Consider the following 16,340-nt stretch of genomic DNA (forward strand, 5'->3'; position numbering starts at 1 on the left):
ACTCCACCATTTATACTCTTCCTCTCACTTATGGTTCTAACTGCATTAAAGTCCCCGCAAAAACACCATATCAGATCCTGTGATGCTGCTTTAATGTTACATAACTCCTCCCAAGCCTCTCCTTATCTGTGTATGTGCAAGCAGCGTAGACATTTACAATTACGCATCTCATATCAGATCTAGAGAGTTTCCCGAAAAAAGCAATGAACCCTTTTCCCATGACGTGACTCTCATAACCAAGCACAGACTTCTTCCACATAGTCAATAGACTACCTCCTCCATTTTCCCCTTCATTGTGTATCCACCCCACCTTATTATGCCCCCATAACGCAAAGCATCTAGCATCAGAAAAGATAGTGGTCTTTGTTTCTTGTATGCAAACAATTTTTGCTCCCTCACCCGCAATAACTTGCCTTAGGTATCTAGCTTTGGTTCCTCCCCCCAGACCTCTAATATTAAGATTAAAGATCAACATAAAAACCGGGCTTCTTCCCCTCCTCAAACCTCCGCATACACTCCGCGTCTCTCACTTCCATGCACTTATATTCCTTAACCACCTCTACTTCGTCTCTTCTGTAAGCAACACCCATACGTTTTCCCACTTCCCATAGCATACCTGATTCCTTCACAACTTCCAAATCACATAACCGGGCATTACAATCAAAGATGTCTCCAGCAGAGATTGTTGTTGTAGGCGTTTCAGCTGAGAAAAGCGAAGAACTCCTTATCCGAGCAACTCTGTCACTTATTCTTATCGAGCGCCTGGGATGGGTGCTTGGTTCACCCAATTCCCACAGCCCTTTCTTCTTGCTTTTACGAGATGTGGACTTATTCACTAGGCCCCTTACCATTAGCTCTTCGCCACTATCCCTCCTTCTTTGTGCAGCTTTGCTTCCCTCTTCAAGCTCCTACCATACCAGTTCTTCAATATAGCTTCTAAGGGGCGCATCGGAGTCAAAGATCTCTCTCTCTTGCAGATTACCCCCTCCACACCCTTCCTCATGGGCTGGCTCTAGATCTTGGTTTTCCTTCAGCTGGGCCGACTGGTTGCCATGATGGCCCAACAAACTAAGAGGTGTGAAAAGAAAATTACTATGCTCCACGTCCACCACTAGCCTCGCCAGATCATCATGTTTAGGATAGTTAAAACCTTCCACTTTATCAGTTGCCCACACTGGACAGTTGACTAACATCAACTCTTCTGAACCCTTATGGATCTCCCTTTCCCCATTCATGAAACTCTGACACACTTTAAGCCGACCTACTAGTCCTTTTGGCACAGACTCCCCAGATCCAGACATTTTTGTCTCTTGCGAGACCTGGTCCCCACCTTCATTCTCCTCCCCCTTCTGCCACATAGCCCCTCCGTTGCACCGCTCCACCTTCTCCTCACAGCTACTGACCGACAACTTTGTCTCTTCTACGTAGGTGTCAACCGAAGATACACTATCGGAGGACTCAAACTCATAAGCACTACACTTACACGGATTTTCCTTGGTGCATGAGTTTTCTTCTTCAATAAAAATGCTATAGATTTTATTGTTAATCCTCATGTCTTTCTTCAACCTTGCATTACAATTTTTCAGAATCCTGACTTGGAGTCTAGCAAACTCTAAATTCTCCCATACTAGCGTTGAGTTATCTATGGAAACCAGAGTTGCCACCTCTCTTACTACTTTGGCAAAGCAATCCTCATTCCACAGGGAGAGGGGCAAGCCATAGCATCTGACCCATACCAATTTATGGCCCGCCATATGATTCTCAGACCAGGGTTTTATATAATCAAAAATGCTATCGAACCATTCCTTGTTGAGATTAATAAGGGCCTCCATGCTTTCCTCTACTCTTGGAGTGATTAGGGTCAATCTATCACCCATATACCTCAACCTGACCGTGTCCAAACCTCCCTTCACAAACTCCTCTTCCAGATGGTCAAAGTCTAACTCTGCATTAAACTGGCCAATTGAGCTTTTTTCCATCCACGGTAAAGACTGTTGATGGGCCTTAAAAACTGGTCCTTTCCATTGCTATTGAGCACCTCCAACAACTGCTTCAACAAAGGATTTCTTTCGAGCTTTTTCCACCCAGACCTCCTTCTTTCTTGATGACCCATTTACCCCCAGACCTACCGCACTCTGCTTCCTTGTTTCTTTTGGCAACTCCAGTTGTCGCTTCAAGTCTTCCCTCTTCTGCTCCCTTCCATCTTCTACCTCATTTCTCCGGTACCTTGGAACATTAACATGCAGCTTCAGATTTCCTATATAAATTTGGTCAAGTTCCTTCTCCAATCTCCCAACGTTTCCCACCTCAAAAAATCTCACAAAACCAAACCTCCTCCCCCACTTATTTAGCCTACGAGAGATAAAAACTTCTTTCACCCTTGTCCACCTTTGAAACACCTTGTGCATATCCAGCTCACCAAAATCATGTGAGAAATTTGAGAAAAAGAACGATGTTGCATTATCCACTGATTTTCGTTTCTTGTGGTCGGTACCTCCCTGTCTCTGTGATTGACTAGTTCCCCAAGCTTCCCGTCCATGACCTCCATACCTCTGAGCATTGCGCGCTTCCCTTCCTCCATACCTCTGACCATTACGCACACCTTCCATTTTTACGCAATACGGCTAAGTTATCTTGAATGGAGTGATGGTATCAGAAAATTTTCCCACATTCTATAACAACGTTTGTTTTCTTTTGAAGGTGATGAATCCTCTTCTGACTTCCCTTCTCCCCCTGTTTGCAGGATTAGTTACCTGGACATATTCAAGGTTGTGGAGCTAACATGCCAAGAACATAAAAAAGAATTAGTAGCATCTCCTTCACTGGAAGAAATTATTCACTATGATCAGTGGGCAAGACAATATTATTATGTATTTTTTATAAAAAGATTAAAGTACTTCTAATATTCTTATTTATATAATTCTTTATAATTAATATATATATATATATATATATATATTTTGTTTTCATATCCGTCTCTCTTAATATATTTAATGTATTAGATAACCTAGAAAAATCTTTTTTTTCCTATTACCTAAAGCTGTTTTTTACTACCCAAAGTCCCTTTATAAAATGTTTCCAGAAATAATAATTTTGATTTCGTGTCATTATTCACTACAAGAAAATCATGAAATAGAAAATAATTTTTAGGGACCAAAATAATTAGTTACAATAGAAACTAAAATAGAGACCATTTTAGAAACTAAAAAAAAAATTGGTTTCTAAATTAATTTATATTATTGTTAAATAGTTTCTAAATTGGTATCTAATTAGCAACTAAGATTTTATCTACCAATTATTTAGTTTCTAAATTTGGTAGCAAAAACTTTGGTTGCTAATTAGATAACAATTTAGAAACTATTTAACAATAATATAAACTAATTTAGAAACCAATTTTTTTTTTAGTTTCTAAAATGGTCTCTAATCTAGTTACTATTACAACTAATTATTTTGATTTCTACAAATTGATTTCTATTTTATGTTTTTCTTGTAGTGCTATGAAACCTACTTAACAATTATTACTTTAAAATATGCATATAAAAAAATACAAACAAAAATCAAACTAGAATCTATATAATAAAGAAAACAATGTTAGTAAACCAAACAATTTCTAAATCAATTTGACTAATACATCCATGGTGGGGTCACCTATTCATTCTTAACTTACAGACATCTAAATACTTTTTCAAGAATCTTATATATTGCTATATATAAGTAAAAATAATTAAAATAATAATATAAAAGAAGAAAAAATTGTCAAAATATCATAATTGAATTGACATGATATGAAGAAAACAAAAAAGGTGGCACCACATACGCAGGCAATGACAAATGTAATTTGTTTTTGGAATACTTATTATTAGATTTGTCTTTAATTGAGATTTTATTTTGTCCGTAATCGGTGTTAAATTTATTAGATTTTTCGTGTGTTGTAGACCGTCTAATTTATACCTTATCCTACGAATTTATAACAATATATAAAACATGTAAGTAGAATTATTTTCATTCAATTGGTTTAATTTTAAATATATTATTTGATAAAATAATTTAAATTTATTAACTTTTAGTTTTTAATAAAATTTTCATTATCATAAAATATAAATATTATTTAAATATTCAATAATTGTTAATAATTCAAAAAAATAACGTTCATAATTATTTTAGTCTCGATTTTAGTTGATGTTATATCTTACAGCGTACTAGGTAAAGTATTTTAATAGAAGGGTTTTTTCTTTTTATTTTTGTTATTTATCATGGGGAAGGATAATGGCCAGTAATTATTTTAATATTTATTTATTTGATTCATCCATTTATTGGTTATAAGGTATAATTTTGAAACTAAATAAAGTCGAAATAAAAATATATTTTTCCTAATTAAAATATTTAAATATGATTCATTTATTGAATTTATGATTTTCTAAATATTTAAATGATAACATTTTATGAAGCTAATAAATTAATTTAAATTAAATTAAAATAAGTCAATCAAATCTGTGTAAAATATTACAAAAAAAATTTACATTTTTTATTCTTCCGAAAGTGAAAGAATTACATTTTTTCCTTATGACAAATTTATATAAATAATGACATATTACAATAAAATCATTAAATAAAAATTAATTTTATAGATTAAAATAAATAGTTACTATTTAATGAAATTGGAGATATTTTATAAATTAAATGTAAAATGTATTATTAATAAAAGTTTATAAAATAGTTTCTAGATTGATATTTAACTATTAACTATCAAGATTTTAGCCACTTACTACTTTATATTTTTTTCTTAAATGATGACAAATTTATATAGATAATGACATGTTACAAAAAAAATATTAAATATAAACTAATTTTACAGATCAAAATAATTAGTTATCATTTAATGAAATTAGAGACATTTTATAAACTAAAAAAAACTATTAGTATCTAAAGTAGTTTCTATTATTAATAAAAGTTTATAAAATGGTTTCTAGATTGATATCTAACCATTAGCTATCAAGATTTTAGCTACTTACTACTTTATATTTTAAATTAGTCTTTTAGAGACTAATTTAGAATCTAAAATATTAGTTGTTAAAACTTAAGTACCTAGTTTAGATACAAATTTATAAACTATTTTATAATTTTTTTATTAATAATAGAAACCTCTTTATATATGAATAATTTTTTAGTCTCTAAATTAGTATATAATTTAGTTAATATAGTGACTAATTATTTTTAGTTTCTAAATTTAGTTACTATTTAATTATTTTTTTATAGTGGGATCTTTCTTAGATTATGCATTCAAAACTTATGAAAAAAAATGCATTCAAAACTCTTTCCCATTCAAGAAGTCGTCGATTAAATCTTATTGAGTCTTCCTTCAAGTCTTGCATGTGATTCAAATGTGTTTCTTGGTCATGGAATTCTCTCGTATTTGTTTCTACATTTGTGAAAATACATTTTGTAAGGATTTAGAAAATAATCTTAAAGTAGAAGTGATATATTTTAAATACCATATAAATATTTTATTATTAAAATAAAAATGTTTATAAATAGAAAATTCAGTTATTTAGATTTCATTATAAAAGAATCATCATTTCTCTAAAACTTATCTTTTCCTTTTTTTTCTCCGATTTTTTAATAGTCCGACCTCCTAATTTATCAGTTTGACGATTGGAGTTCGTCATTAGACTCCTAGCAGTAAAGACTACAAGACATACCCAATCAGAATCTCTCGTATAGTAAGTTCATTTTTTATCTTCTCTTTAAGTCAGGGTTAATCTTTGTTAGCTCATGGTATGGTCCTAGTGATATAGTTAGATTTTTTATCAGGACTTTGTGATGCATGTTAAGCTACATTTGAACAATTTTAGGGTTTGAAGCTCTTAGTAAGCATTTGTTCAAGTTCAAGTAAGGGAAGCTAGTTTTAATTTCAAATAGAACCTTAGGTTAGAAGATCTGGATGTGGGATGACGTGGTTAGCAATTCCGAATTTTGTTTATAGGATCGATTGGTTATGAGTAATGCAAGGTATTGTTTGAAATAAAATGTGAATATGTTGATTTTGATATGGACGATTTATGATAGATGTTTTTGTTTGAATATAAAAAATTGGTTGATTTGTATAGATGATATAGTGTAAGTTACTCTTGAGGTGAATGAGTTATTGATTTTCTTTTGTTTGACTTTAAATGATGAAATTGGGTAGAATTATGCAAATTTTCTACATATCTCGCTCAGACGAGGTCTGAGATGAAATTCTGGGTGCTCTCGGGTTCAATCTCGCTTAAGTAAGAGAAATTTTTGCTTGGTGAAACCCACTTTTGTTCAAGCTAGACTGTAAAAAAAAGGAAAAAAACTTAACTGAAATTTTTATCTTTGCTTTTAAAAGGTTGAGTTATAAATTATATAAAATTTTATTTTATGTATATTTAATTGAAAAATACTCTAATTAGATATTTATGTGATTCATGTATGAATTTTTGTGTTTTGAAATTATAAATTTTGATATGATTTAATTATGTGATTTTGGATACTGTGAGATGTGGAAGAGGTGGAATAATATTAAAAATTTATATACAATTTTTTATTATAATAAACACATTATATATGGAAAGAAATTTGTATGTAATGTTTGATAGATTACACGAAAATAAATTTGTATGTAATATTTATTTAATTTTTTATTAATATTAATATTCTTATTATTGATATTGTTATTATTATTAATATTAATATTTATTAAAGTTATTATTATAATATTATTAATATTATTATTATAATTTTATTATTTATTAATATTAATAATAATAAAATATTATTATTACTACTAATTAATAATAATAGTCGTAATATTAATATTATTATTATTATTATTATCTTTAGTAATGTTATTATTATTATTAATGTTATTTTTATTAGTACATGAGTAATAAAAAATAATAATAATAGTATTTTTAATAATAATAATAATAATAATAAAAATAAAATAAAATAAAATAATAATATAAAAAATTTACAGACGAAAGCATCTATAACATAATCATTATATAATGGCTAAGTGCATTATTTATTATGCTGAATTTTTAAGAGATAAATATCTATATGTAATATTTGTATATAATACTGAATTTATTTATGAATTTATATGGAATAATTCTAGTATAGTATTGGAATTTTTTTAGTCAAAGTTATCATAAGTTAAATAAAAAAATTTGTTTAAGAGTCTATAATCACATTAACTCGTATTTTCAAATAATAAAAAATTTATTTTATGTTTAGAAATTGAATAATAAAGGAATGACGTTGGAGGATTAGAATCATTACAGCATTTTTCACTTTAGATCACGCTAACATGACAATGAGTAAAAAAAGTGTTGTCTAAAGAAGGTATAAGCAACGACTTATTATTGTTGTCCACGTAGTACAATTTATTTATTTTTTTTCAAAATATTTAGAAAAAATGTTGTCTATTTATTTTAAGCATAATGTTGGTTAAGTATTAAAATGTGAATACTTTGGACCACGTTTTTAAAACTGTGGTTTTTAAATATTAACTAACATTTTAGACAAAGTTTTTAAAGTGTGTTTCTTAAAAACTATGTTAGACCACGTTTATTATAATATGTCATGTACATATGTGGCTAAAATTAGCTTCACCTCTTCTTGAATTTAGTAAGTTTCGAAAATTCCATTAAACTCATTCTCTAATTCCAACCTAAATAAACGTTGCAAAGAATTATCTAAGGCAATACTTTTTCTAGTTTAGGTAAGTTTTTTTAGTTGTTGTCTAAAATAATAAATTGTGTAGTGAAATATTTGATCTTCTATTAATATAAGGATACAAGATTAATCGAAAGCAAGATCATGACATTAACTGCATTTACTGTGAGCCCCATGACCATAATAAGGATTGTGAAATTACTTTCTTAAGACTTTTGGTAATGTTTAATTAAAAATTTGAGTTTTAGCTTACTAATTCATATGGTAAAAAATTAGTCGAAAGGTCAGTATAGTTAATTGGAATTTTTATGATTTTAACATTAGAAAAAAAAAAATTTTAATGATAACTAAAACCATTTACTATTATATTATTGATATGATATATTGACACCTATGAAGTAACACATATTTGACGCTACAGACGTGACAATGACGTAGCAGAGTGAGATTGTGAGCGAATGAGTAGCGCGAGCTATATTACATTGATTCTTAGTAACAACCGATGTAATATATATATATATATATATTACATCGATTCTTAGTAATAATCGATGTAATATATGACACAAATTCAAAGTTTCACCTTCCTCGCGACGAAGGACCTCGTGGCGACGATCTCGCTTGGCGATCTGGGATGGGTTGCGACCCATGAGAACAACAACTTTCAACTCGACCTCACAACAAAGGAACTCATCGAGGAGACGACAAAGCCAGGATATGGAGAGGAGCGTCACCGGAGGAGTCCTCGGTGGTGGTGGACAAGAGTTCAAAGAAGCAGTTCGCGACATGCGCTTCTGCTTCTGAAATCATCATTGTTACAAAATTGTCGTTGCCACGCCATCATTTTTTGCCACGTTGACAGCATTAAATGACATGTGTGTCATGGGAGAGGATGTTAACAAAATGTTTTTGTATTGATATATAACTTCGGAGGCAGCATTATGGAACTAGCGAAGAGATACTATGTTGTCATTCAATGGAAATTAGCATAGCTGTGAAGACAAATAAGTGATTGTTATGTCTTGTCTTCATTCTAACTTTGCGGATATGGTTGTTTACGTAACTTTACGAATGAGTGGAGCAACACATATATGATTCAAATATAAACAAGTAACAGTAACCTTCCATCCATGTTATCCATATTGTTGGGGACTGAGAAGGAGTAAACGAGTCACAATGAAAATCAACAAATTGGAGGGTTTCTTAACATCACATTTTTCATGCAAGTGGTAACAACTTCATTCTAATTATATAAACATTCTTTCATAAACTTCTCTTTCTTTCTCATCTTTCTACTATATATATATATATATGTGATACACAGTAGCACGTATTGCATACAGCGTCTTTAATCTTTACCAGGGAAATTAAGCAAAATCCCAGATGTCCTCCCTTTCAATCTTCAATTCAGAATCCGATGAAGATTATTGGGTAATCCAAATCAACCAAATGGTGAGTGAAACCAACGTCTCACTCTTGAAAAAAATCCCAGTTTGCATATACCAAGTTCCCAAATCTTCGAGCTCTGCCAAGCCAGAAGCCTTTGCTCCCCAACTTATAGCCATTGGTCCCTACAATCACTTCTGCCCTAAGCTCTATCCCATGGAAAGGTTCAAAGTTTTATCTGCCAAAGCGGTTCTAGACCACTTCCAAAAACATGATCTCAAACAAATAGTTGAAGAATTCCGCAACACAGCAACCTTCATCCGTGCTAGTTACCACAAATACTTGGACCTCAAAGATGAAACCTTGTTATACACCGTTGCCATTGATGCTTTGTTCTTGTTGAATTTCTTCCACAACTATCTCAATGAGAAATTTTCTGGCTCTTTCATGGCGGGACTAGAAGACCGAGTTCGCTTACGTGGTGTGAAACTAACTAAGGATGCCATCATAAGGGACATCCTCATGGTGGAGAACCAAATTCCAACCTACTCCTTGTTGAAGATCTTGGTGCTTCAAAGCTCCGAACCTCCTCATTTAGTTCAAGACTACTTGGGTTCGATGCTCTTGTCTTTCTGCCATCAACACTCTCCACTTAGGTTAACTCACGGCACCTCATGTTCTGAAGCTGTATCTAAGCATTACCATGTCTTGGATCTCATGTACCGTTTGGTGGTCTCTCATGAAAAGTCTGAAACACCGATACCTGATCCAAAACAAGGTATGTGTATAAGCTCTTTGATAATACAGAAATTATAAGATGGTTCTATTAATCTTCACATAACATGTGTTGTTGTTTTTTCTTGTAAAAGTTTGCGAGAAGGATGGAGACATAGTGATGTTGGACAACCTAGCTAATAATTTTCGTGGTAATATTGACTCTACCACAGGTACTTCTGTGCTCCAGAGAAGCTCAATTTCTGAAGCCATGGCAATTTCCTTTAAGAAAGTTAAAGGTGTATTAACATGGACAGTAGACTCTCTCAAAATGCTGAAGGACGTGGATATTCCTCTTGTTAAACGCATTAAACGAAACCTAGATCCAGTGCTAAAAGTGTCCTCTCAACTTGAAATTCTTTCATCACATCCAAAACTTGGTGAAGAAGAAGCTCCTTTGGTTGTCAAAATCCCTTGTGTGCGTGAGCTTCATTCAGTGGGGGTCTTTTTCCAACCCTTGGAAGGTGGTAACATGGCCATTGAATTTGACGAAAAGATGGGCATACTTTACCTCCCTGTGCTCAAATTGGACGTGAACTCTGAAGTGATAATGAGAAACCTTGTGGCTTATGAGGCCTTGACCAAACCAGATTTTCTCATCTTCACAAGGTACACAGAACTGATGAGGGGAATCGTAGACACTGTGGAGGATGTGAAGCTGCTAATGAAGGCAGGGATTATAGAGTCAAGTAGCTCTCTCAGTGTGCAAGAAACTGAGGAACTATTCAATGGAATGAGCAAATCCATTGGACCCACCAAGACCCAGAAGTTAGATGAAACCATTAAGAAAGTGAACAAGTACTACCAATGTAGGAGGAAGATCAACTTCTTCAGGGTCTTAACAGAATATGTGTACAAATCGTGGAAGTTCTTCACACTTCTTGCCACCTTTGTTCTCTTGGCCATGACGGCTATTGAAACGTTTTGCTCGGTTTATGACTGTCATAGGTATTTTAAACCAGAATAAGGTTTCTCTATATATTTTTTAATTTTGCGAGTATGGCGTATAATGAATGGTAATGATTTGGAGTGTATAATGTTTCTGTAAAATTAAAGTATACCTTCACAGAATGTTACAATTAATGTATGTTTGATATGTTATCCAAGTCATGTATTATATGATTTATACCTTCTATCTTTGTTATACTCCTGATGTCTGAGTTTTTCGCCACTGCAATCCATCACAGAAAAAGCCTTTGATTTGCATGATAACATTCAGTGTAGTGTTCTTAGGAGTTAGTTAGCTCGAGTATAAGGTGTTAGCTTGCATGTTTTTCAATTGCTGTTAAGAGGTTAGAAGATAAGAGTGTTTTTTTATAAGGATTGAAATACATTTTATTTATTTATTTGTATTTTGCTGATAAAAATAAGTTGATAAATGAGAATGGATTATAGAATGAAGAAAATTTGGTTTGAATGACAAAAAAACATAATATATGAAGTTTACAACTTAAGCTATAAATAAGTTAACAGGCGGGTATTGAAAAACAACGAGTTTCTAGAGTTTTGATTAAATTTGTTAACGATATTATAAGAGGAGATTCTGAAGGGGAACGTTCGAGGTTCTTTAAGATGATCTTTTGGAGGATTTAAGATTTTGTCTTTCGCTCATGTTACTATCCGGAAGATGTTGCAAAATAAAATTGACATTTGATTAGACTGATTAGACATGGGGTCGCGGTTGAAAGCATCATTTGTTACTTCTCGAGGATAAAAGAGGAGAAATTACATAAAGTATAGAATATGTGTTACAATTAATGTATGTTTGATATGTTATCCAAGTGAAACCATGTATTATATGATTTATACTACTTTCTCTATTTCTTATACTCCTGATGTCTGAGTTTTTTTGCCATTGCAATCCATCACAAAAAATGCTATTATGCAACTGCAACTCTGAACTAGGGTTATAAGAAAATGATAAAAAATGGTAAGAAGAGGAGATGTTTCTTATTTGTATAGTTACATCACTTCATGTATAGAAAATATAGAGGAGTTTCTCTCTCCAAATTACAATCTAATTAGTAGGGATACAATATCGTACAATATTACATACAATAATTGCATATAATTTGATAATTATTATTTCCTTAATACTCCCCTCAAGTTGGTAAGTGAAGATCATGAACCTCCAACTTGTGTCGTAGCGTTAAAAATCGTTCCTTACCCAGTGACTTCGTAAAAATATCTGCGAGTTGATACTGTGTGACAGTCTATCTCAATTGTGCGCGTTCATGAAATATTGGGTTTGCTGCTATATGTAATGTCGCTTGATTGTCACAGAAAAGTTGAGATGACAAGTTACATGACACCTTTAAATCCTGCAACAAATATCGCAACCAAACTATCTTCAAACAAGTATTGACCATTGCGCGGTATTCTGCTTCCGCTGATGATTTTGATACGTTTGTCTGTTTTTTTTACTTCCATGAGATAATAGAAGAACCAAGAAAAATGCAATACCCAGAAACTGATCTCCAAGTTGTCTAACAACCTCCCCAGTCTGAGTCGCAATAAGCTGTCAATGTCAGATTCTTTTCGGATGTCAATAGTAATCCTTGTCCTGGTGATCCTTTGATGTACTTTAGGACTCGAATTGCGACATCCTAATGAGGTTTCCATGGATCTGTATATATTGACTTGGGGTCCGAACCGAAAATGCTATGTCAAGCGTATTGTGACCGTGAGGTATATCAGTTGTCCCACGAGTCGCCTGTATTTAACTGGATCTTTTAATAACTTTTCATCGTCTGGTGTGAGTTTTAGGTATTGCTCCATTGGAAAATTGTCTAGACGAGCACCTGTGAGTCCCGTATCCTACAAAATATCAAGCGCATATTTTCTTTGGGACATATAAATACTAGCTTTGGAACGGAAAATTTAATCCCTAGAAAATATTTTAGGTCTCCAAGATCTTTAATGCGAAATTGTTGTAATAGACAATCTTTAATGAGTTATTTTGTCTTGTGAATAGAGAGTAATCTGTCTTGGACTGTTGAAATCCTACAGATTTAATCACATGAGAAAATGTTGAAAACCATGTTCGAGATGCTTGTTTGAGACCATAAAGGGATTTGTTGAGTCGATATACAATGTTCTCCCCTGTCGATGATGCCCGGGTGGCAAGTCCATGTAAATAATTTCATGCAATGTGTCATGTAAGAAGGCATTTTGCACATATAGTTGGTGAGTAAACCAATTTCTAGTTGCTGCAATGGTGAGGAGACACCTCAAAGTTGTTAATTTTGCTGTTGGTGAAAAAGTTTCAGAATAGTCGACACCTTCAATCTGAGTGTACCCCTTTGCGACAAGGCGTGCCTTATATCTGTTGATGCTACCATCTGAGTTTACTTTGGTTTATAGACCCATTTGCATCCGATGGGTTTCTGCCCAGCGGGTAATGGTGTCAAGGTCCACGTTTGATTTAGCTACAAGGCGGAAAGCTCTTTGTCCATTGCTTCTTTCCAATTTGGATCAAGGATAGCTTGAGAATAAGTGTGAGGTTCTTTGGTGGTTGTGATGTTAGCAAGATATGTACTATGTGTAGATGAAAATCGTGAATTAGAAAGAAAATGATGCATAGGATACCTGATTCCATTCGGCCGGTCTTGGGCAGTGGTCGAATGATTGGCTTGGGATACCGTTACATAGTCTTGAAGCCAGGAAGGTGGGGTTGATGTGCGACTGGATTGTTGAACAGGAAGGTCGGTTGGAGAAATGTTTGGTAATGGATGCTAAACTTCTTGGCATGGGAGAAGAAGGTTGGTCTACTAGAGATTCAGGTGTATTATGACAAGTAGGAGAAGAAGGTTGATTTGATGGAGGTTCAAGTGCATTGTGACGAGTAGGAGAAGAGAGTTGGTTTGATAGAGGTTCAGGTGTATTGTGATGAGTAGGAGAAGAAGGTTGGTTTGGTGGAGGTTCAGGTGCATTGTGATGAGTAAGAGAAGAAGGTTGATCGAGTGAATGTTGGACAGGAGTGGGTAAGTCAATGTCAATAGTGGGCAAAATACCTTGTGATGGACGTGGGGATTGTGTCTGTGACTGTTGGCAGAATGGGAAAACACTTTCATGGAAGATGACATCCTGACTTGTAAAAAAGTGTATGCATCTATATCAAATAATTTGTATGTTTTTTTATTGAGAGGATAACCAATGAAGATGCACTGTCGAGCGCGCGGATCAAATTTTTGCTTAGGTGAAACAACAGTTGCATAACATAGGCAACCAAAGTTTTTAAGTGAGAAAGTGAAGGTGGGCGATTATATAGCATATCAAAAGGTGATTTATTTTTTAGTAAAGGTGTTGGCAAGCGATTAATGATATATGTGGCGGTTAAAACGCATTCCCCCAAAATTGTAATGGTAAATGAGACTGAAATAGGAAGGCTCGTGTTGTATTTAAAATGTGTCTATGTTTGCGTTCTACTACTCCATTTTGTTGAGGAATGTACATACAAGTGCGTTGACATTCAATATCTTTTTTGAGAAAAAAATTACGCATAGAAATAAATTCCAATCCGTTGTCAGAGGATGGTTTTAATAAATGCCTGAAATTGATTTTGTGCAAAAGTAATGAATGATTCTAAGAGGAGATGTTGGGTTTTAGACTTGTGATTCATAAGAAATAACCAAGTACATCTAGTATAATCACCAACTATAGTGAGAAAAAAACGTTTTCCAAAATGAGTTGGGGTTTTATGAGGACCCCAAATGTCACAATGCAATAGATTAAATGGAGAATGAGATTTTATTGTGCTTAAAGAAAATGGTAGCCTTGTTTAGCTTTGGGACAAATACTACAATTATGAATGAGAATGAGATTTTTACTGCTAGGGATAGGTAGTAAGGAAAATGCAAGTTGTAGACACGCCGGAGAAGAATGTCCGAGGCGTTTGTGCCATAAATCAGGGTCAGTCGATATTTGAGACGTGTGGGCTTGGTTTGGAAGGGGGGACATGTAGTATGAACCTGCGTGTTTTTTACCCGAGCTAATCATCCTTCCGTAGCCAAGTCCTGCAAAACGCAACTATGTTGAGTAAAAACGACACAACAATTTAGGGAACTGGTTATCTTAGTAACAGACATGATATTTAAATTAAAAGAAGGAACACAAAGAACATCTTTGAAAGTGATTTTGTCATTGAATTTAATTGTGCCCGTAGATGACATGAACCCAATGAACCGGTAGGCAGATTAACATTTGGAATAAATGATTATGAAGTGTGTGTGAAAAATTGTGAATCAGATGCAATGTGATTGGTTGCTCCGCTATCCAAAATACATGGCTTCGTAAGAGCAGTAGGAGAGGAGTTATGGGCAAGCAGACCGAGCTAACGTGTCACTTTGTTACCGTTATTGTTGAGCGAGTAAATAGCCTTTGTCAATTGCATAATTTGCCCGGCACTGAAACCTTGTACGAGGTTTCTATCGGACTCACTGATGCCTTATTTGCCAGACATGATCTTTCATTTAGGGAATAAAAATGAAAAGACTGTCAGGCACCAAGATCGGTGCTCTTTGATATCATATAAGAAAATGATAAAAAATGGTAAGAAGAAGAGATGTTTCTTATTACTATCAGTTCATCATGTATAGAAAATATATAGGGTTTTTCTCTCCAAATTACAATCTAATTAGGTAGGGATACTAATAATGAGATTTCTATTATATATATATATATATATATATATATATATATATATATATTACAATATCGTATAATATTGCATACAATAATTACATATAATTTGATAATTATTATTTCTTTAATAAGGGTTATAAATAGACTGAACAAACTCATAATTAGTTTTAATTTGGTTTGTGTATTCTTTCAATAAACTTGATTCAAAAAAAATGTGTTGAAGTTAAACAAAATGCTATGTTAACTAAAGAATTAGCTAAATTTGGGCGACAATCATTCTTTCTAAACATATTATAAACGTAAAACTTAAAAACTTAATATGGGTATAGGAATATTCCCACCTATAGTTCATGTTTCCTGCAGCAGCATAGGCCATGCTTCGCACATGTAATTGCTGACTTAAAGGTTATGTTTAGTTTGATCTGCCTATGTCTTTGCTGAAGCTATTTGAGATTTTAGACCTGTTTTATCAATAACCATACACCAAAATTAGAACTAAAAAAAACTTTTTATTAAAATAAAATAATTTTAAAATTGTAAGTAAATTCGTGCATTTAATTTGTAATTTTCAAAATAACATTTTTCAATATTGAAAAATATTTTATGATGCTTCTATTCACAACAAATATAAATATATAAATAAATTTTTAAATTAGTTGTCATATTAAGAATGGTCTAAGAGATGGGTCCATATCATTGCGATAGAAGTGGAGTTAACTACAACAACGACTCTTTATTTTTATAGGCATAAAAATGAATTTATATAGCAGATATGAAACAAAATTTATAGCAAGAAAGTTAGGTTTATGCAATAAAGATGGGAAAAACGTGGATTA

At 32.9% G+C, this 16,340-nt stretch overlaps 1 protein-coding gene across 2 annotated transcripts; it reads left to right on the forward strand.

Moving 5' to 3' along the window:
• The first annotated feature begins 9,047 nt into the window (after positions 1-9,047).
• LOC137837793 (putative UPF0481 protein At3g02645) lies at positions 9,048-10,967 on the forward strand. 2 transcript variants are annotated; one of them, XM_068646923.1, is made up of 2 exons: positions 9,048-9,865; positions 9,957-10,967. In XM_068646923.1, the coding sequence occupies exons 1-2, from the start codon at positions 9,085-9,087 to the stop codon at positions 10,826-10,828; spliced, it is 1,653 nt and encodes a 550-aa protein (XP_068503024.1). In that variant the 5' UTR covers positions 9,048-9,084; the 3' UTR covers positions 10,829-10,967. The 2 variants fall into 2 exon arrangements, with proteins under 2 accessions (XP_068503024.1, XP_068503025.1); XM_068646924.1 differs by having other exon boundaries at positions 10,035-10,967.
• Positions 10,968-16,340: the final 5,373 nt, after the last annotated feature.

Source organism: Phaseolus vulgaris, chromosome 4 (genome assembly GCF_000499845.2).
Source record: "Phaseolus vulgaris cultivar G19833 chromosome 4, P. vulgaris v2.0, whole genome shotgun sequence".
NCBI classification, from domain to species: Eukaryota; Viridiplantae; Streptophyta; class Magnoliopsida; order Fabales; family Fabaceae; genus Phaseolus; species Phaseolus vulgaris.